This window comes from Halyomorpha halys, unplaced genomic scaffold, assembly GCF_000696795.3.
Source record: "Halyomorpha halys isolate HHAL.00 unplaced genomic scaffold, Hhal_1.1 Scaffold5.1, whole genome shotgun sequence".
Classification (NCBI taxonomy): domain Eukaryota; kingdom Metazoa; phylum Arthropoda; class Insecta; order Hemiptera; family Pentatomidae; genus Halyomorpha; species Halyomorpha halys.
This window is the reverse complement of record NW_027106871.1, coordinates 241,872-264,649: the sequence shown is the minus strand read 5'-3', so window position 1 is coordinate 264,649 and position 22,778 is coordinate 241,872. Positions and strand designations below refer to the sequence as shown.

The 22,778-nt window shown below is 28.7% G+C and overlaps 2 protein-coding genes across 3 annotated transcripts in view; one reads left to right on the top strand and one right to left on the bottom strand.

Annotated features, from left to right (window-relative positions):
- LOC106692579 (uncharacterized) overlaps positions 1-3,336 on the top strand; it is a 35,702-nt gene extending 32,366 nt beyond the window's left edge. Inside the window, exons 3-5 of the mRNA XM_014438621.3 lie at positions 2,174-2,368; positions 2,657-2,862; positions 2,973-3,336. Coding sequence (XP_014294107.1) covers positions 2,174-2,368; positions 2,657-2,862; positions 2,973-3,131 — 560 coding nt within the window. The 3' untranslated portion in view covers positions 3,132-3,336. The remainder of the gene's footprint in view (positions 1-2,173; positions 2,369-2,656; positions 2,863-2,972) is intronic.
- A 1,977-nt stretch (positions 3,337-5,313) lies between these two features.
- Positions 5,314-21,701, bottom strand: LOC106692522 (uncharacterized). 2 transcript variants are annotated; one of them, XM_014438504.2, is made up of 4 exons: positions 20,693-20,718; positions 12,083-13,376; positions 10,438-10,552; positions 5,314-6,784 (listed from the first exon to the last, which is right to left on the bottom strand). In XM_014438504.2, the coding sequence occupies exons 1-4, from the start codon at positions 20,714-20,716 to the stop codon at positions 6,625-6,627; spliced, it is 1,593 nt and encodes a 530-aa protein (XP_014293990.2). In that variant the 5' UTR covers positions 20,717-20,718; the 3' UTR covers positions 5,314-6,624. The 2 variants fall into 2 exon arrangements, with proteins under 2 accessions (XP_014293990.2, XP_066901288.1); XM_067045187.1 differs by lacking the exon at positions 20,693-20,718 and adding an exon at positions 21,638-21,701 and having other exon boundaries at positions 5,315-6,784.
- Positions 21,702-22,778: the final 1,077 nt, after the last annotated feature.

The window sequence follows — 22,778 nt, the reverse complement described above, 5'->3', positions numbered from 1 at the left end:
ATATATAAATATATATACACATACATACATACATATACCTATATCGCTGCTTGGCTATAAAAGTGATCTAACAAAAAGATTTTTTTAAAGTCTTAGTGCCCAAAGGTCAAAACAATATAACAATGATGTTTGTGATGTACTTTATAGAGGCATACATTTTAAGTATTTAGTTGTAATTTTTGTTATGTTAACAATAAGTATAACGTGAGAAAAATTGAGTACTTACGTCGTTGTTTCTTCGGAGAAGCAGTAAGATAGATTACACCAAGCATTGCTGTAAAAAACAAATTACGCCATACTTAAAAATATTGGCTATCTTTGAGAAGACAGAAGTAATATTCTACCGATGTAAACGTTGCTGTTAAAAATATTATTAGACAGTAGTGTAAGAGTAACTGAAATATTTTAGACAAATATAAGTATGACATGAAATGCATAATCATTATGATTTTTTCATATTAACATGAAAATAAAATATATAAATTAAAAATTAACTTCTCACTAGCATTTACTGTAAGGCGAAAAACAACAAAAGTAGTTATAATAATATTAGGTATATTTACACAATACATGAATGATAAAAATTATAACAGTACCTGATTCAAAAAAATTCTGGAATTGTTTGCAAGTTCAAATCTTGTAATTTTTATTCAGTCTTAAATTACCTGTTTTAAATAGTAACACATGGGGTAAATGATAGTTTGAAAGGGATACACTACTATTTAAACTATTATTGAGAGATAGAGAAGTACTAAAACTATTTAAATACAGTAGCCGCCTATGCATAATTGACGGCTTGGTCCATGATTAATATGAGTACTAAATCTACGAACGCGTTCCAAGAATAATTATAAAATCACATCCATCATTGATAATATATTATTTTAAGTTTTCAGAAAAAAAAGTTACCTTAAATAATACTTCAGTTTTTTTTCCTCCAGTTTCCTTTTTAATTGTTTTCAAATAGGAACTTTTTCTTGCTCCTTTAGTAATACGTTCTTACGTCCATTCCTTCTAGAGGGAAAAATTCCCTGTTGAGTGGGCGGGTAATTCATGTTTAAAAGGTTTGTACAGTCTGGTCAAGAAGTAATTGTTCCCGCCTTTTGGGGGGAGCTGAGGTGAACTATTATCATATAACTAACTAAAAACGTAAATGTCAATAAAAGAAACATACTAATTAGGTTTAAATTAATAATTTTTAACTATTCCATCAATTAGATCTTATTTACTTAATTCTTAAATATCGTCTATTTTTACATATTTTTAAACCCACTAATCTTAACCTAACAATGAACAGCACTATATTGTTATAGAAAAGGTCTTGAAACAATGGTTCTTTTGATAACTGTCCAATGCTTTTACTCTGTTGACTAGACTCTATTTACGTCATAAATGTTTTGTTTGCCATCTCGTAACTATAAAAATAAGTCCCCTAATTTCTTCTACTTAAAAAAGAAAAAATAGTCAACAAATGATCAATAATCAAAATTGATAAAAAAAAATAAGGTTTATAGTGTATACAAATATTTGTAGTATATAAAATATTAAAAAATTCAACAGCAAAATAAATATCTACTGGCCTGATTTCAATGTAATTTTAAAATCCCATATATATAAATCAGACTAGGAGTGTTTCTAAACTATGTTGTCATTTCATTTCAACACTCCTTCTACTAGTTGCCCATAATTAATATTTGTCAATTTTAACACTTATCAAGATGTACCTGTTGTTGTCCTGATACTAGACCTGATATTAGAGTTTATTTATCTAGCTTATCTAACTTCTAATTTTATATGCAAATGATTTATAGAATGAATAAATTTTTATGATACTTATCAGACTGTAAATATATCTTTACACCATAAACACAAGTCAATTAAGTCTCTGCAATCATGATCCTTTCTTGTTAAAGAACAATATTGTTTAATTCAGTATTTTAATCTAAATAAAATACTGTAATGACCATTTATCAGCAATAACAAAACTTAGATTCACTAGGTATAAATTTTTGTTGTAGCTAAGTATATTTTATTTTTAAGGAAACAAATAATACTTCAGGCAAAATATGATCAAGTAAATATAAAATTTTATAAGTTGAAAGGCCAGATTACACTAGAGGAATGTAAATATTTTTAGCAATTTCAATCTCTAACATACTGATGTGTATTACAGGAGTTAGGCATTCGACCTACAGAGATGCAAGAGGAGTAGCCCACTCATATTTCTTCTCTTGGGAACATGCACCAACCAGGAGCCTGGAAGTTGATTGGCTGGATGCAAGAAACATTTGCAGGAGACATTGCATGGATGCAGTCTCACTTGAAACTCCACAAGAGAATGAATTCATCAAGCAAAGGATAGCAAGAGGTGAGATAAATTGAATATTATGTATATACTCATTGTTTAGTAGACAAATATTCTAGAAAATATGCATATTATAATTTAATTTTTGAAATTAGAAAGGTTTCAGAGGAGAATTATTCTAGTTTGTCTATTCATGTTTCTATCGATTATAATTAAGTGAGTTTCATAACTAATGTAACTGAATGAAACTATTACCAACCAAGTAATGCTTCATATTTGTTCATATAAATGTTACCTATAGGTTTAAGAATTTTTGAAAAATATTAATGCATGAAATTTTTTTGTTTTAAGGCAACGTGAAATACATTTGGACTTCTGGACGCAAATGTAATTTCAACGGCTGTGATAGACCTGATTTACAGCCTGCAAATGTGAACGGCTGGTTCTGGTCTGGCTCAGGAGCTAAAATTGGACCTACCACCCAAAGAAATACTGGAGACTGGAGTCATACTGGAGGATATGGCCAGTCTCAGCCTGACAACAGGGAAGCACCACAGGTAATTAAAATATTAACTTTGTTTAGAATGTATCTGCTGCATTGGACAAAAATAAAATGCATTTCATTACTAAGACAAAAAGAAAATATTGATTATTAATTCGATTTCAGGGTAATGATGAATCTTGTCTTGCTATTCTCAACAACTTTTACCAAGACGGAGTCAAATGGCATGATGTAGCATGTCACCACTTGAAACCATTTGTTTGTGAAGACTCTGATGAACTCCTGAACTTCGTACGTTCACGAAACCCCGGAATCCGTTTGTAAATTGTATTTAAAAAAAGAAACTTCCCACCAATGTAAATTTATTCCCCATTCCCAAAATGTTAGGCTAAATGTTGTTAAGAGTGGTAACTCGTGTATTATTTATCGTTTTTAAAATTGTGAATTTGATCTGTTCAAACAACATTGTGTATACATTTTTTTTATCTTAAATTATGTCTTTTAAAATTAAATTTTTAATTTAAGAAAATTGTATTTCTTTCTTTTACCTAGTTATCTTCAGTTATTAGAATAACTTAAATAAAAATCCATCAACATACATTCAATACATGATTTTATTTTATGCATTAGTTTATTTATCAGAATATATAATTAATTGCATGAAATTATATTTAACATAAATAAAATAGCAATAATTATTCTTTTTACAAAATATAGTATTTCATTTTTTAGAAATTCATCTTGACATTTAACTGACAGAATTCTCATGTTCTGAGACTATTATAAGATTCACTTAACAAATATTCTTAATATCCGATGCATTGGAAAAATATCACTTACGTACCTATTAGAACTGAATTGAGTATTGAAGGTCAACCAAACTATATAAAATTCATATTCAAGGTTGTTTTAACAAGCCTAGTTAGGTTCTGTGGAACTAATTCCTATAGTTTCATGTTGTTAATACTAATGTTGGCAGATATTTAAGTTTATAAATTGTGACTGACCATATGGAATTCTGCTGTCTTCTCCACAATAGTCCTGATTGAAAAGATTTGGTCTGCTGTGGATCTTCCTCTTCATAAACCTATTTGCAATGGACCAAGCTAGCTTAAAGAAAAATAATCAGTTTCTCAAAATGAATGTTTGAGAGTACTTTGTAAACACAATTGAAATGAATTCTTAGTAGATTCCACCAGGCCTCCCTAATAGTGAACTGGGCTTATTATTCCTAGATCTTAGGGAGTATACTCTAGTCTAAGCCAGTAACTGAGCTCATAAATAAGTTTTTTTCTACCATATTTATCAGTACACCCTCTACACCAATGGTTCTCACCACAGGAGTTCCACAAAAAAATTTTGGAATGGGTTATTTCAGATTAACTCAACTCAGTTTTTAACTTAAACAGCACAAATAATTTCCTTCAATTTTGCCCAGGTGGTCTAGGTATTCTTAGCTTTTACTGAAAAAAAAAAAGGATTTAATAATCTCTTTGTTTCAAATGATAATGTACAGGTTCTGCCACTTTCCAAAAGGGTTTTACCACCAGAGAAAGGTTAGGAACCACTGCTCTAAACCATATATGCCAAGGGATTTGTTATTTATTACTTTGTGAATGGCTTTTTCAGCACACTAAGAAATTTTAAAACTCCTTTTCTTAGTTATGAATTTTATTTTAAGAAATGGTTCACTCATTTTGCCAGAACCAACTAATTCTCTTAGGGCAAGGAGAGTTCAACCTCTATAGGATATACCTTACAGTTGAAACTCTTCATTTATTGATTGGAAGTAAGAACAACCAGGTTTCACTTAAATTTAGCAAGGTTTTAGTACATTTTAGCTAAATTTTACTACTTCATCTTTTTTTTTTTTTTAGGTTTAGGAGGAATGTCTAATATATTTGTTTCCTAAAAGCTAAAAACTTCTTGAGCTGACCTATGGGTATCACTTTCATATACTCTACCAATTGTTCTCAATTTTCTTCTAGTTTCTCTTCTCATCATAGCTGATAAACCATTTTATTTGTGTTAGTAGAAATTAACTCTTAAGGTTTTTGGATCCTTATTTTTGAGTAGTGAAGCCTTCAATGGAATCAGGTGATAGAAATTATGGCTCTAATTCTAGCAATAATGAAGGTAGTAGTAGGTAGTTGGGAAATTTCCAAAATTGTTTTGTTTACAAAATCATAACACTGTCAGAAATCTAGTAGAGGCCCCTAACTCAAGTAGCTTAAGGAGAAATGAATAAACTTCTTAATGGATCTGGGAAATCAGGTAGAAGGATTTAAGTAATAATTAACCATAATTAATAATTAAATAAGATTGACTACTACTGCAACCAATGAGTCTCTTGTAAGTCAAATTATAATTACCTGAAAGACCAAAAGAGGTTTGCAAAATAACATGTATTTGTCAATACTACAGAATTTGAGGACATTTAAAACAAATAGGACATATCTTATTTTACGAAAAAACTTTATTGTCATTACATATAAAAAATAGCATTTGATTATGAACATATTAAAATAATAATTTATTTTTATATTTACAAAAATATCCATTTAATATTACAAAAATATTTATTCATCTTTAAAATTATATTGTTCACTAATAACATGTTAAATAAGGCAAACATAAAAAGCATTAGGCACAACATAAACATATTAAAAACCATGTTAAATTCATTAAAACCCAAAATATTCAATTTTTGTTTTCTGTGACATGAATCATACGTAAATTTGATTTAAATTGCAAATAATTTTCACCATAAATCTAGTGAAAAGCTAATTTAATGGTAGTTTTAAATGGATATAAAGGAACCATGCTTTTTTATAAGTTTTAAATAATACACATTTCTCATTTTATAAAGTTAAGAGAGAGAAATGGTAAAGGATACATCAATAAAATTATGCCTAATTTATATAATGTTAAAGTGGGATATAATTTAGAATTTTTTCTTTAGTTAAACATGCAAAATGGGTATAAAACTTATTACCCAATATTTTAACATTCATAAAAATGATAAGCAAGAACAAAACGCCTTATCATAAAGGTGTATTAATTCTAGCAGCTGTATCCGCTGACGAAAATTTTATACTTTTACAAAAAAAAGTAAGTTATACATAAAAAAACATATTAATAATTTAAACATGCATTGTCAACAAATTTGAAGAAAATCAACAAAGGAATTTAAAATATATCAGGATTATAAAAAAAGTAACCAATTAGGCGCACTAATTGAAAATATTGAAAAACGGAAATTTAATTTTAAAATAATCCTCTATTTTTTTAATAAAAATAATTATTCATATATTAACATAAATCCATTAGTTGTTTATAATATTAATGAGCTAGATAGATATTAGGAACTCTAAACTTGTTAATAAAAATTCAGTCTATTGATCAATAAATAATCCATGGGGCAAAAGATAAAATTGTAGCCCTCTATAAATGTAACTCTATGTAATAACATTCTTATAAATTGTTAAGAAAAAAAAAAGAAAAAAGCTATTATTTCAAAATTCCATATTCATAAAATAGGATACAAAAACTACCCATTGCTCCACTACTGATGTAGCTAACAAATCAATGGCATGGTATCCCAAACCACCTGCAATGAAATTCCTTCAAATTTGTTTTTAAACAAATCAATTAAAATAAGAGCTTAAAAAGTCTTATTTAAACCTTTGACCAGATAACCCACAAGAATTCTATTCAAAATTCGCTTTGTATTAGAAAGTATCACAGAAATAATGTAAGACATCAAAAAGATTCTTATCTAAATTAGGAACTATTAATTGCAGAAGGTGATTTCCCATCAAAATGCCTTCCTCATTCTTCCAGATGCAACTCTTTTAGTTTTTTTCAACTCAGCTGCAACAGACACAGGTTTCTTCCCAGATTCGGCAATCACACGGGGGCAGTAGCTTAATGTGTGCGCATTATCTCCTGTCTCCCCACATCTGTCGCAAACTAATCTATAAAATAATCATTGGATTAGATTTTGGTAAAAAAAAAAAAAAAAATAATTTTCTTAAGAGATTATGAAATAAGAATTAGGAAAAACATGACAATAATATAGATCAGGATATGAAGTTAGCTAAATTCTTTATAATACATGAGATTCAACTAGAATCTACTTTCTGTACTAAACTTAAGTGATGTAAGTATTAAGCAAATTTTTTTATCTTGTGTTTTGTTAAATTTTAATACAGGAAATCACTAAGCTATTACAAAACAAGAATTTGGATTTTTTTTTTAACTATAACTATTTCTTCCATGTAAATCATCTGCATAATATATATATACTGACATAATGATAACATAATGTAGAAATAAGTAAACACTAAGATTTCTTGATGAAAGCTATCTTATTGATATGTATTGAGGTATTAACAGTCTGGTATGATACCCGTCAACAAAGGGCACTTAAGCAGTACTTACTATCTATTAAAAACAGGTATTGCCTGCTGGCTTTGTCGGTAGGCAGGTCAATTATAGTTTGTAAACACTACCTGCATCAAACACATTAGTGTCAGCCCCTTCTAAAATATTCTTCTTGGGCGTGGCTAATAATAGCCAATCAGGAAATAAGATTCCCAAAAGACGACGCCCCTTTTTGAAACAAGTGGGGCAGAAGTAAAGAGAACATGGAAGTAGGGACAGTACAAAAGTAAGAAGATGGGTTAGAGAAGATGTCCTAAGGACTCTTCGGAAATGGAACTTAATGGCTGAGAAGACATCAATCAATCATCCAAATCATATATGAGGTAATAGGTTATAATGCAATATAATGTTTTATGGCAAACCATTTATCTGGATCATTTTAATAACATCATTGATCATTGTAAATAAATACTTAGCTCCTTTATGTAGTTTATTTACTATCATATTACACAATACCAACCCTTATTATATTATACAATTAATGGTAACAATATTTTATAAATATATAGGTATTTAATTGGTAACAGGTCAACACAAAAAACCCTTTGGAAAAGAATCCAATTGCCTAAAGCAATTATCCTGGCATCCTGAGACAGATACATAGCATTATATTGAAAAATAGTTATGAATATTAGTCTTTGTATAAATAAACACAAGTATTAAATAATGAAAAGTATCTTCATGTGAAAATTAGTAATAAATATAAGAGTTTTCATAACAATTGGTCATTCTCTAAAGCATGTTCCATTACATTACAAAACATTAAAAAAGAAGATAAAGGTTTTGTCAAAATTTTTTTTTAATAGCTTCTTTGCTTTAAATAAAGATTTTTGACAGTCCTGGGACTGACCAACAGAAGTGAAACTTCAGTAAATGAAATAATGTATTAAACTTTTCTTAATAAATATCATGCATTTCCTCTCATAGCTTAAGGCATAAAATTTTAATAAATAATAAAAATATAACAATTTTTTAAGTCAATTCTAGCAGGAAAATTTTTTATATTGCAAAATATTGGAACATAATAGTTTTCTACAATTTGAGTTACTTTTTTGACCACCATTTGGACCATTGTACTTCATTAATATAGAAGAATAGTAAAGCTGAATGTGTAAAAAAAAAAATAAAATAAAACTTAGCTAATAATTATCGGATTTTGATGTTGTTTTTTTTTATACACTAAATATAGGACCAAGCAAAACCCTAAAAAGATATCAGTTAACCCTTATAATAGATGATATTTATAATTTAACTTTTCTTTTAATCTCTAATTTATGTTTTTTCTTAATTCAGATTTGAGGGTAGTGATTCAAAAACATTTGATAATTTACCTTTATTTACCTAAATCAGCAAGATATGAGTAAATGAAACAGCTACAAGGCCCCCCACTATTTTAAAATAAAAGGCAGACCGTTAAAATCTTATTTTTCATCATTAGCAGTCAATTCTCCAAAATGAGTTCCTGATCATTGGTTTTAAGGAAGTATTCAGAGAGAAATAGCATACCAACAAAAACAACTTTTGAGAAATAATCTATAACAATAGTGAAATTTCATAATAATGAATAATAGAAAAACAGGATATTAGCTTAATTCATTGTAATATATGAAAACCATTAATCAAGTTGTAAACTTGAATAGTCAGTACAACATCAAAAAGGATTATCAGCAAATTTTGCTATTTTTGTATGTTGTGAATGTAATGAAGATATGAAAGTAATATTCATGACTAGTAAAGAAGTGGAGGACCTTCAACCATCACCGATGAGTTAGTGCGAATAATCAAGAAAACTGTAAAGACCTCTGGTTGACACTCGATGAAATGTCAGTGATGTTACCATAAATTTCTAGATCCATTACATCAAAAAATAACACTGGGATATCAAAAATTGTTCTCAATATTTGACCCTAAACAATTGACAGATAAGCACAAATTGTATTGAATGCTAGAGTTTGCAAGTTCCTAGAGCGATATGAATTGGAAGGAGAGTAATTTTAGAGCTCCATTGAGACTGATTATAAAACATGGATGGGTGGGCACATTACACTCCTGAATCAAAAAATAATTATCACAATCGTAACACTGTACCTATCTGCCAATAAATTCAAAACCTCGATTTTTGCAAAAATAAATTATGGCATACTTGTTTTGGAACTGAAAGTGGATCATTTTTTTGCCTCAAAGGGATATAACTGCAGCAGGATACTGCAAAAAAACCAAAATCAAAAGAGCAATTTAGCAGAAACAGTGAGGCATTTTCACGAAAGGAGTCTTTGTGGGAAGACAACACTGTCCTACACACAGCTAGTGACATGAAGGTGTTTTTTAACTTGTTTGGTTGAACCACTTAACTACCTATAATACTTAGTGCTTTTTAAATAATTTTCTATTTTAAATTAACAAATTTGAGTTCTCTTACTTTCTGAATATGCCTCGTACAACAAGCCTCAAAAATTTCATGTGTTTTTCTGAACTCAACTATCTGTAGTCAGCAGTCAAAACTGATAAAAAGTAATAAAAAATGGCAGCTGTGGCAAAATGTTAAGAAAAAAATGAATTTTTCATTCAAAACTCCATATCTTTAAAACTTACTAAACACTTATAAAGTTTGACATGTCTAGTTTGTACTTACTTAACTTGCTTCTGATCCTTCTTCAAAACTGCCATATTCTAAAGTGTTAATAGCTCTGATAGGGGACCAATGTGGCAAATAAATACAGGTGTGTACATATACAGGGACACTGTGAAAGGTTCCTTGAAAGATATTCCACCCTGACCAGGTATTGGGACAGATGGCAAAAAACCTTAATAATATCCAGAATTGTTAAAAGGTCAATTCATATCACACCCATAATTGTGGCTTAGGAAATCAATCTTTTGAAATGATCATCGTAGAGAACTCTGGTTTTTATCAAAATGTTTTATTGACACTTATGGGTTAATAAAAAAAAATAAACATGCATATATCCCCACCCATATTCTTTTTTAGAGAATTGAACTCTGTATGTAGAAATTAAGAGATAAGAGAGCAAGAAGAGGCTTCATAAAAAATTGTGAGTAAAAATAATGAAAAACGAATAACGTTATTAAAATAAATAGTAATAATGATATATAAAACTTATTATTAAAAGAAAGGTATCAGGAAATACCCAATAATTCTTAACATATTGACAAAGTTACTTACTTTCTTAGAACTGGGCAAGTCACCAATGTTCTTTTGCCAATTCTCTGTTTTAAGTTGTGACTCTTGTACATTTTGGGACTCTCCATATTGGATTTACAAAATTTACATTCCATTGCTGAAAAAAGAGGAAACAAATAAGTAATAGATAGGATTAATCACTTAGATTTAGTGATTAAAATGGATCTATGATAAGAACTTAAATTATAAACAATGAACATCTTGACCAACAAGGTAAGGTTTACTGACACATTCGTCAAGAAAAAAAATGAGTAGATTTAAGGCAAAAGAATATTACATATTTTAAAGTGCGTTAAATTTTTATAAGTTTTAATGTAACATGTTGGGAAGTTCTAAACTACTGGGATAAGGATACACTATAATATTTGCAAAATTTAATACAAAAAGTTCGGTGTCAGTTGTTTCAATTTTTATAACCTTTTGCTTCCACACTGCAGAAGGTAGGGAAGGTATGTAATACAGGAAATTAAAACAATTTTGACCTCTGAATCTAAAATTTTTATTTATATTTTAGACATCAAAGAATGATTAACTACAATCTTGCTTGTCCAAATAAGTATTTATCAGCACACCTATATCTTTAAATGGGTAAGTTTAACTTGATTTAAGAAAACAACTAGCCAAGCACAAGTGTCATTAACTAATATTACTTAAGCATATGAAAACTAAATTAGAAAATTTAGTTTATTAGGAAAATAATTAAATACTAGGAGAGTTAAGAAATATAAAGAACACTTTCTAGTATGAGCTAATTTTAGAAAAGAAAATACGGAAATAAGAAAAAAATAATAAAGATAGAAATAGTGTGGAAGCTACAATCATCTTTTGAAAAAATTAGAACTACTAAATGTCAAGTTATTTAAGAAACTACGCATATGTTTCGACGACATATCATTACTCTAGAAATACAGATAATTAAGTACCCAATAGAAATATGAAGAAAAACAATTTCCAGAATGAGCTAATTTTAGAAAAGAAAATATGGAAATAAGAAAACAATTAATGATTGGAGAAGTTTGTCAGGGGGTGCGGCAAAGAACAACATAAATAAACAAAACCATATTTATTCATTTTATGCCATCCTTATTGACCGTACTACCGACAAACTTCACCAATCATTAATCTACGATTAACTATCTACATCTCATTATGAAAACAATTAATAAAGATAGAAATAGTGTGGAAGCAATATTGATCATTTTGAAAAAAACAGGAAAATTATTATATATTAGGTGATTTAAGAAAATATGTATATGTTTTAATGACAAATCATTATTCTCAAAATTTAGGTAATTAGGAATCCAATAGAAATATAAAGATAAGCAATTTCAAGAATAAGATATTTTCAGAAAAGAAAATATGTGAAAAAAATTAATTAAGATAGAAATAGTGAGGAGCAAGATACATTGATTATTTTGAAAACATTCGAAAGAGTTAGGAAAACAATCAAATATTAGAAGAATTAGGAAAATAACCCTAATTTTTAAATAACAAATCACTAATCTTTAAATGTAAATAACTAAGCACCCCATAAAAAAAAAAAAAAAAAAAAAAAATCTAATGCCTATTAATAACTGAGTGAATAGGTATTGGTTGGCTTGTCTTAATAAAATTTAATCTTATTTACCTGTTTGTTGGTTCTGGTTATTTTTTCTATAATTCCTTTTTCCTTGGTTTTGAGCTTCTCTAGTCATTTTTTCAGTTCTAAACAAATCTTCTTCATTTCTGATAGAAAAAGACTGAAATTTTTTTAGAAAACTTAACCACTCATGAGATATCCCTGTGGGATCAACATTGCAATAGAGACCTTGTCGACTCATTGGTGGATAATTTAAACTATGATATGCATTGGGTTGGAAAGGATAAAAATCAGAACCATTTTTATAAGGAATGACTAGTCCTGGTGGTTCATTTTTTTCAACATCCGCAGAATTAGGATTATTAGTCTGATGGCATGGATTACTTTCTTTTCTCCTATAAACGTACTTATTTTCTGCTGGAGTTATAACTGATTGGTTATCTTGGAAAGGGTGTGAATCAAATAAACGTTTAGGTATTAGACCATATAGAGGAGTAAATGAATCACCAACAATATTTTTCTCCTGTTGCAAGGAAGTCTGATCATTGGCACCATGACAATGTTTATCAAAAATGCTAGGTAATTTGGTGTTTTCATTTATGGTTTCATCTTTGATCTTAAATTCTAATTCTAATTCGTCAATCTTACTTTTGAGGGATGATATTCGAGATCTGACAAAATCTGGTGAGCCTTTGTTATTAAAACCTGAATCTGGAGAACACTCTTTAAGTTTCTCAGTTGAGGGAATTATTGGTTTACTCTGAGGATCAGAAAAACATCTTGATCTAGGTGGAGTGTTCTTAAAATATGAGTTTAAACCATCCAAAATAGAAGGTGAAGAATTGGATTTTTCAGGAAACAAAGTAAATTTTTTAGGGTTACCATCTTCCAAGTCTTTTTCTACAAATTTGGAAAAACCAAGGTCATGGGAATTTTTATCAGAAAAATAAGACAGTTCAGAATTTACTAACCCATCTCTTTTATCTTTGAGAGTATTTTCCTTGGGTAAAAAAGTACTTGCTTTGTCAAAAACATTATTCCATTGATTTGTATTCATTTTCAATAGGACATTTTCAAAAACTGAACTAGGAAGTACAGGAGATTCCTTCATCTTCTTGTTCTCTCTTCTTTTCTTACCATCAGGATGGCGATGAGAACTAGAATTACTTAAATAACAAGGCCTAGTTTTGTTTGGATTTCCAATATTTTGGATATTTCCATTACAATCGGTTGCACACAGTTTTCTCCATCCATTCTGTTCATCAATTTTATATTGGTTAGACCACCAACTGGACTTATCAAACGAATCTTCAAAGCTGGGAAAATCCATTTTTATCATATCCTACAACAAAAAACGGGAAAAAATTAGTAAGAACAGAATTACTTTTTTTCAAAAATTTATCAGTTGGCAGGGTAATGATATAAACTATAATGACAAATTAAAATTTTGAACTTATGAAAACCAACTTTTTTTATAAAAACGCAAAAACATCACATGAAACAAAGTTGATTAATGGATTATGAGAGCATCTGGTTCTTGTGCTGCCTTGATCAACGAAACTATTTTCCTTGTATTTGATAGCTTGAGCTAAGGATTGTTTAAAAATCCTATTTCAGATCCAAAAATAATATAATATAACCTTTCATGCTATTACTAATAGGTAAAAACAGGATTTCCAATTTGATACATACTGATCACCAAGAACTAACTCATTTTTTATATTCTGGCACGTTCAGGATCAATATGAACTAATTTAATTTGCATATTTCATTACATTTGCTATTTTTTATCTTTATTTACATCAGGACTTAAAAAAAAAGATAGTTATACGGTTTTAAAGTATGATTATTCCCCTGCAACTTTTAATCTGAATGAGAAAACAGTTAGAACTTATGTGGGTTCCAGTTGAAGAAACAACTGATACTGAAAATCAGTATATTGCCGAAACAAAACTTTTCAGATAGCACCCAAAAATCAGAAAAGATAATTAAATAGTTTTAATAATAAATTGTAAAAAAAAAAATATATGTTGCCAAGCCCTTCCAGAGCCCCCATCCAAACTAACACAAACAGAGCGCAGAGATAGTATGACATAGTTTTTGCAACTGTGACACAACCTCCCTGATTAATTCTCACTGCTTTCTCTACCATTTCATCGCGAGCTAATAAGCTGGCTATACCCAGAACAGCATTGCTAATATTATGAACAATCATTAATATTTGAATATTGTAAATTCTTTCCTTAGTTTAATGATAAGTCTTACTAACATAGTATAAATATTCACCAGGAGTTGATACTGCTTTTTGGAGCATTTTAATTTCTCATAAAATATTTTTTATTTGATTTAACTGAATAATATTACATTCTTGTCATATATTACAGACAATGGTGACAAGGATCATAGTGCACATTCATACCACATTTACAAATATAAAAGTTGAATGATAGCAAAATAAGAAATAGAAAAAAAAATTAAAGATCTTCAACACAATCAGATAATTAATAAATTAATTGTTGCAAAATTCAATGATGAATAGAAAGTACTCATTAGCAATACATATATAACACATTGGAAGGAAATAAAATTGGATTATGAAGTGTATTAATAAAGGGGAAAGGTCTCAGAGACCAAAGTCTTATGTCTTATCCTGGATCTACACATTTGCCTCTTGCCACAAATTCCAGATGTGTACATATGCTTGGTAAACGAAGGAAGCAAAAAACATCAGTATTCATAAGCTTGCTTTATTCTTTTCATTTTTTTAATTATTTTTTTCAATTAAATTTGATTTACTCTATTTCAATTATAAAATGGAACAAAATAAAGAGAGATGTGAAATGAAAAGAAACAAAAATATCACCACCAAATAGGTGGTAGGGGACAAATATTCTTAAATAGTTCTACATAACCTATAAATCCTACTGTTATTCTAGATTTTTTAATAAATAATTATTTATTTAATTACCCAAGCATTTAATGTCTTATAAACTTATATTTGTGGTGTGTTAAATAAAAAATTAGCTTTATAAGTTAACTGACAAGATTTAATACAAAGTATTTACACCCTTTTAAAATATACAATCTTAAAATGGTATTAATTATAGAATCTGAAAGTATGGGAAATCCTATAATTAATTGAAACATAGAGAGCACAAATATTATTACATTGGAAGTTCTGAATCAATGCAAACTGAAAACAAAAGTTGGGATGCAGCACAAGCACCCTTTGATTTGAGCCCAAAAACCGAAACCCTGACACCCAACGGACGATAACAAATTCAGACAATAACAACAAATAACCCATCCCCAGGCTTGTGTATTCGCGAATTTGCCCTAGTTATTTATTTTTTTCTTACCTTCAAGATATATTCATTAGCAAAAATACAAATATACATAATAGTTTAATCCTACATTACATATATACAAACGTATGTACAGATCTTGTGTTGCCGGATGGCAAAAACCCAAGTTAGTTAAACGTGTAGAGGTACCTACCTTAATAAGGAGAATTTCTACACTTTAGTGGGGAACAGCTGCCCTCTCCCCCCCCCCTCTGGGTAAGACTATGTCCCAAATTATGAACAAGAATCGTGAAAGTTAACACCTAGGATGAAACAGAGATCTGGGTAAAACGGACGGATGTTATAGCTACCTGCCACAAATTAGATTAACTCGTCAAAATTCTTTGAAACTGAGACTTCATAGAAATCACCTCTTTCAGTACAACATCGTAGCTATTCTAGTATCAGCAGATAATACTTCTTAAAAATATGAAAACAAAAATAAACTCTAAAATAAATTCTATTTACAAAAAAATTAAATGAAAAGTTTGATAAATTATAATTATTTATGAAAAATACAAATCCCTCTTTAAGGAAAATTAAAACTTATCATTAAACTTAATTATCATTTTAACAGAACAGATTTAAATATACATTCTAAACTTGATCAGAAAAAAAATATATAGAAAATTATTGTTTTAATAATAATTGGGATTTTAGGATTCACGAGGTGGGAATAAGGAATACAAATTTTGTTCCTGCCAAGTTGAATGAAGCCATAATTTAATCGGGAAAGATCGGGGTCGTCTCGGCTTTTCGGTTTCAATTGGAAATTTTAATTTTTCCACTTTTATTAATTCATAAAATTCTAATTTATTATCCATGCCAATGAAAACTGTTTATATTTTCTAATAAACAAAATTAAAGGTACGTTAGAGGAAAGTTTACTCGTTTTAACTATTTTAATGGGAATAAAATAATTAAAACTATTTTACTAGCTAATACTAAATTACATTTAATTCTACATTGACATGGTGAGTTCAATTAAAATTGCTCGAGTCGTTTTAAAAAAAAATCGTATATTGGCACTTCCAGTCAAATGATTTTTCTAGAAAAAGTTGCTTTCACACCTTATGCATATATACCCACCCTAATAAGTAATTTCAGTTTCGAATGGCTTTTCGTTTTTGAGCAAGGCTATTCAAATCCTGCCATATTTGAAAACTTGCAGTGAAACATCTTTTTTGAAAAAAAAACCTTAAATGTGAAACTGTAAACAAAATAATTAACGAGCAATTTACAAAACAACAAATAGAGTCGATTCAAATAATTATATTTACAGGAAAAAATCTCTACATAGTAAATTAAGCTTACATTTTATAAAATAATTAGATGTTAACATAATAAGTAATACAATACAATGAGTAGTGCTGAAAACTAACGTGTACAAAGAAATGTTTGACAAAGCTCGTTACAATTTTTAAATCAAGGAAATTTATAAAAGAATAAGAGGCCTTAAAATCTTTGATTCCCAATTTTATATTAATAAAAAAGAATTTAGTAACAAATGCCTGTAATCCCAGAAGAGAATTAAGAAAAATGTCTCGTTTCCATAAAAATATTATATAAATGATTCGGAGAATAAGTTACGAAATCAATCATGGACACGTAAATTATTAAATTTAGGATTAAAAAGGTTTAGTGATTCTTGAAGATTGGAACAATTTGCTAAGGTTGATATATAAAATTAATAGTTTAAGTGACGTTCCGATGGGTCTCAAATACGTTTTACTTACAGAATTATTACTTTTTTCCAATAAAAAATTACGTACTTTTTGTTTAATCGGACGAGAAATAATTTATATATATTTTTTTTGTAGAGGAAGTTCGTAGAATAAATCCCGCACTTACTCCAAATCTAAAACAATCTGGCTTTTTCAACTAGAGTAACAAATAAATTTAATAGTCTGCAACAAAAACCACTTTAAAATAGATTAAAATTAATTAATGTCACTTAAAGTAATTGTCTATTTAAGGTCTGACAAACTCTCTCACTGCTATTAAAAATCATAATTCTGCTAGTGCATTTATTCTCACAAAAAAATTTTCACCAAATGTTTTAACATCTTCGTGCAAGTAGAAACTGGAACAATTACAAAAAAAAAATTAAAATAATATCCAAACGATAAGTTTAATATCAACAAGTCACCACAAACGCCTCAACTTCAGCTAATCTTAAATTTATTTTTAACCTTTAAGGTAACTAAACAATTATTAAGAAAATAAAATTCAGTTAGAAAAATCTTAGCCAAATAACAAGGAAATTCATTGCCGACAATTAAGTTTATTGTATTAAAATTTAATAACATTTTCGACCAAAGAAAAATACCAAGAAATGATCATTATTGAGAATAGTGGCCATTGAAGAAGAAAATAAACAAATATTCATTCTATGTTACAGCAGCTCACGACATTTCTTCAAAAACTAATACATAAAATATGAAATACTTTAACTATATTGAATTTACAATAGTTGCAGACGATTTTGGCACAATAATTTGAATTTTAATTTTGATATTTATTTATCAATATCAAGAGATAACACAATAAACCGGATAAATCAATGGAAATAATAAAATCATTAATATAGACTAAGTACATGTTGGACTGACTTGGAGCTACTGTTAAGTTTATCTTTCAGGATACACTAAAATTAGGAAACTCAAGTTTTAAGAGTATAATGAGTTTGTTTCCAGGTTTGATGAGAAATAAATTTGGTAAAAAGTTGGATTTTACTTGAAATCTTACAATACTATATATCTTCCTGGAAAGAACGAAATTGTTTCGAGGAATTTGGAAATTGAAGATTCAAGCCAATCTAGTACAGGAGCCCAAGAGGAGAAAAAAAGGCATTGATGAGTCTGCCAAGTATAGGTAGGGGGAATAAAAAAATGGTGGTTGTTTCAAAGCCATAAAAAAAAACAATTTTTCATTAGGAGCTCTATATCTTAAAAACTACCAACACAAGAAAACCTAAGAGAACGTCATTTAAAGTAGAGTAAATTTGCTAAAATGTGAGCTCTAATAGAGTTATTTACGTTAAATTTTTCGAGATAGAGCTTTTTAAAAAGCAACATTTTATAAAAATGTTGTATGGGACGTACACTAAAAGATCAGTAGTTAGTGGACTTATTTAGAAAAATTTATATCTCAAAAACCATTTGACGTACAGATGTCTATTAGCACTCAAATTAAAGCTAGTTTAATGAGCTACAAAGTAGTTTATGATGTTTATCTTCGTAGGGGTAATAGTTTACATGAAATTTGCTAAAATAAACTGATTTATAGTTGTTCGGACAAATTTTCATTTGCCAAATTTATATTCATATATGAATATCATAAAAACTACTACCCCTACGAAGATAAGTGTCATAAACTACTTTATAGTAAGTTAAATTTCCTTTATTTTGAGTGTTGGCAGACATGTGCGTCTTATGGATCTAGAGGTATATTTTTTCAAAACTCCAACATTTTATACGAACAACTAGAAATTAACATTTTGTCATTTTATTTTGTTAAATATCATAAAAACTACTACTCCTATAAAGATGAATATGATTAACTATTTTGTAGTAAATTTAACTAGCTTAAATTTGAGCGCTGGCAGACATCAGTACGTCCAATGGTTTCTGAAATAAAGTTTTCTATAAATAAAATTTATTGTTCAAACAACTATAAATCAATTTATTTTAGCAAATATCATGAAAACTACTATTCCCTTAGATATTCTAGTGTTGTTGGTAGTTTTTAAGACAAAGAGCTCCGAATGAAAATTAAACATTTTTTAAGGTTTTGAAACAGCCACCATTTTTTATTCCCCCTACTTATACTTGGCACTCATCAATTTTGACTAGTAATTATACCTAGTTTTCATTAAAGTAATCAAAAATTGGGATGAGATAACTGCCATTTTTTTCTTCCCGGCTCTTGTACTAATCGTAGCACTGCATCAACAGTTGAGTTCTTACAGAAAATTAAGTATTACAACAGAATATAATCTAATGTATTTTGCTAACTAGAAATATCTCAAACCTTTTTTTGTATCAAGGGTACTTAACGGAGCAATTTAAATTTTTTGTAAGTACTTACTAGATATTTTTACTACATAACTAGCACAACTTATCACGGATTTACAAAAAATCTATACCATAGAAATTTGAAGTTGATAATTTTTAGTAATCTAAGAGCTGTAAAAAATTGTTTAGAGATTTGAGCAAATTCGGGAAAGAACCTGCTTCTGGTCGAATAAAACTCATTTTCGATCACCAAAGGACCAAAAACATTCAGATCAGCCGCAATTATGAAATCCATTTTAATTTTTAGACCAGTTTTATTTATATTAGCTAACATATAATAAAATTATATGTTTTAATTTCAATTAAGGTATAAATAAATTAAAATTATTAACAAATTGATGAAATCATGTTTGGCGAAGAACCGCCAAATATACAAATTTTCCTACCCCACTACCAAAGCTAGGAGACTTACGTAATCATACAGGAACCGAAAATTAAAAAAATACTCAGAATCGAAATGTTTCACTCGCACTTCACATTTTAGATATTATGTGACATTGAATCCTTGTCTAAAGTCGAATTTGTGTTCGAGCATGACAGATTGAACAGTTTATCCAACTTTCCTGGGATTGTAGTTCCTAATTTTCCGGTACTAGTTGGTCCCAAATCAATTTTACGATTTTCGCAGATGTAAATGTATTTTTTCGGCTCCACTATACTTAGGAAAAGCTCGAAATATTAGGCCCAGTTTAAAAGTTATTGAACCGAGAAAATTTGTGCTAGTATTTATTTCATCAGATTCCGTCAACTGGTTTCGATTTATGATTTAAAAAACTCTTATAAGGATACACCTATATTTAATCCACGGATCTTCCCTTGTGTTTTTCTGAAACAACCCATCTACGGTCTAACCCATCTACTAACATAGCCTTTCAGAAAAAATGGGGGGAAGGGATATAAACAGTGAGGATATACCGACATACTATGTATTTGGCACATTTTTAAAAATTCAATATCATTAAAAATAAGTTAAGTTAAATTAATCAAAATTAAGTTAAGTTAAATTAATCAAAATTATGAAAATTAACTTCAAAATGGAGGAATAATTTGTAACTACTTAATTTAAACAAAAACAGGAAAATGCGGGGCAAAGTTTTGTTAGGATAAATATAAATTAAATCATTAAATTTGAAGCTATGAAGCAGTCGTTTGAATGAAGAAAATTTGGAGAACGCTATCTTGTACATATTGTGTAGTACAGAAATCATGAATAGAACATATAAATAATAAAGTCTTACTCTGATGAAATCAATACCCGCCATAGATAACAACTAACACCTAAGACATTAACGGTTTATAAGGGACAAAGGACATAAGCGTCGTAGGGAATTATCAAACAATGGCGGGGGTTGACGGCGTCTTTGAACTAATAGGATTTCAAAATAAAGGAAGAATCCCAAAATAACAAATCAAAATAGGAAATTAATACATTGCATGAACTGTTAAATAAAACACGATTGTTAATTATAAATATAAAATGAACTCTGATAAAAAAAATTATACATCTAATTCCTGAATATATTTTTTTTAATTTACAATTATTGAATGTAATTATACTGGGTACAATCTAAAATGTACCGGTTTAAAAACATCAATGAAGAAAAATACTGTTTCATAAAGCTTATCACTTACTACATAATAAATCTTACAAGTATTTGAGAAAATGTAGTTCCGATTAAAAAGTAAGATTAAGTTTGACACATAAAAATATAGGGGTTGACTTTTAAAAGATTGAAATATAACCTAATTAAGTTCTAAAGCTTACTACAGGAGAAAAAAAAATTTTTTATAACAGTAAGAACGGTTTAGATGATTCCAATGAGTGTAATAGAAAAATAAGAACAGAAAATAAAGGAGCTTAAAGTGCTCAAAGTTATCAGCACTTGCATTAAGAGTAATGAATGAGATGTTCCAGGATGAACCTTGTTCTCGTGAACACTTAGGAAAAATAGTGATTCCAAATTATTCTCCTGAAGTAACCATAAATAAATAAATTGAAAATTAATCACAAAATATGAAATAACCTAAGTCATACACAAGAGATCTGAATAAGTTCGTATCTAATAAAATTAAGATGCAAATTTTGACAACTATTTAAAATGTTTGATGTAATAAGTAAGTTCAATATAATTCAGTTACTAAATGTGTACAACCAATAATTTAGAAGCAGAATAAAGATTTACCTGAATTTAGAGCTGTGGGTACAATGGCTTCGGGCAACTGATATGAGAGATTGGCGAACACCCCACCACAACCCCTCACACCTCCCACTACCAACTTTGGGTCAGGCGCAAAAACTTTTGTAACCGATTCTATTCAACTTATTAGATTCATTTCCAGGGAACAATTTATCTAAAGGATCTCATCTCTCTTGTATATTTCATCGGAAATATAAAAGTATCACTAATTTTGTTCATCTAATTGGAAGATTATTTAAATAATTGATCGTATTTTTTCTTTACTCATTTATTATTATTAATTGTATTTTTACTTATCCTTTCTCGAACTTTATTTAATCTCAACTTCTTTAATTTCCGTCTTGTTAAATTGTGTTTTCTGAAATCTACTTTTCTATTTCCGTGTTATTTCACCTACTGTTCATTTTTAACCTAATAGTTTGCTTCTTTTTTTTTTAATATTCTTATCATTGTCTATTTTATTTCTTCTTTTCTATATAATTTTCTTTTCACTCAATTTTAACCCTACCTTAATTTACCTTATTGTATCTTTTGATCCTACTATGTCAAATATTTTTAGTTGTTTTAATATCTGTTTAGCCCTGATGAAACTCCACAAAGTGGTGCAAAACGTCGGCAAGTAAATAGCTGTTAACTATTTTTTTTTCTTTTGACCACATCCCTGACCATCTTCATAATTTGATTATTTAAATAATATGAATTTGATCTTTTCTTGAGAGTTTATTTTATTAGACAAAGTACGAATAATTTTATTTTGATAAGTCAAAATGGACCATTGCTCATAAAAACTACGATATATTATTATTTTTATCCTAGGAACAATAAAATAACAATGGCAATTATTTAAGTCGTTAACTAAAGTAGGTTTCAAGACAAAATATTCTACATAATTAATGTTCAGAAACCTAAAACAACTTGGAGATTCATAAGCATGAGCTTGCTAAAATTGATTTAATTAAAACGGTATCAGATAATTAAATTAAATAAAGAACTAACCATCCCAAAGCAAGGTATTACAATTTCAGTGATACTTCTATATAATGGAAAACCATGGGGAAGATGGTTTTCTCTGTTATACTGAGGTTTCTGTTAAGAAGGGGCTAATATAAAAAGAACACAGAAATGA

Coding starts and splice junctions, on each gene's coding strand:
- LOC106692522 (XM_014438504.2), bottom strand. CDS start 20,716: ATGGCGGGTATTGATTTCATCAGA. Junction 10,553..12,082: donor TAACCAGAACCAACAAACAG/GTAAATAAGATT, acceptor CTCTTTTTTCAG/CAATGGAATGTAAATTTTGT. Junction 6,785..10,437: donor ACTTGCCCAGTTCTAAGAAA/GTAAGTAACTTT, acceptor ATTATTTTATAG/ATTAGTTTGCGACAGATGTG.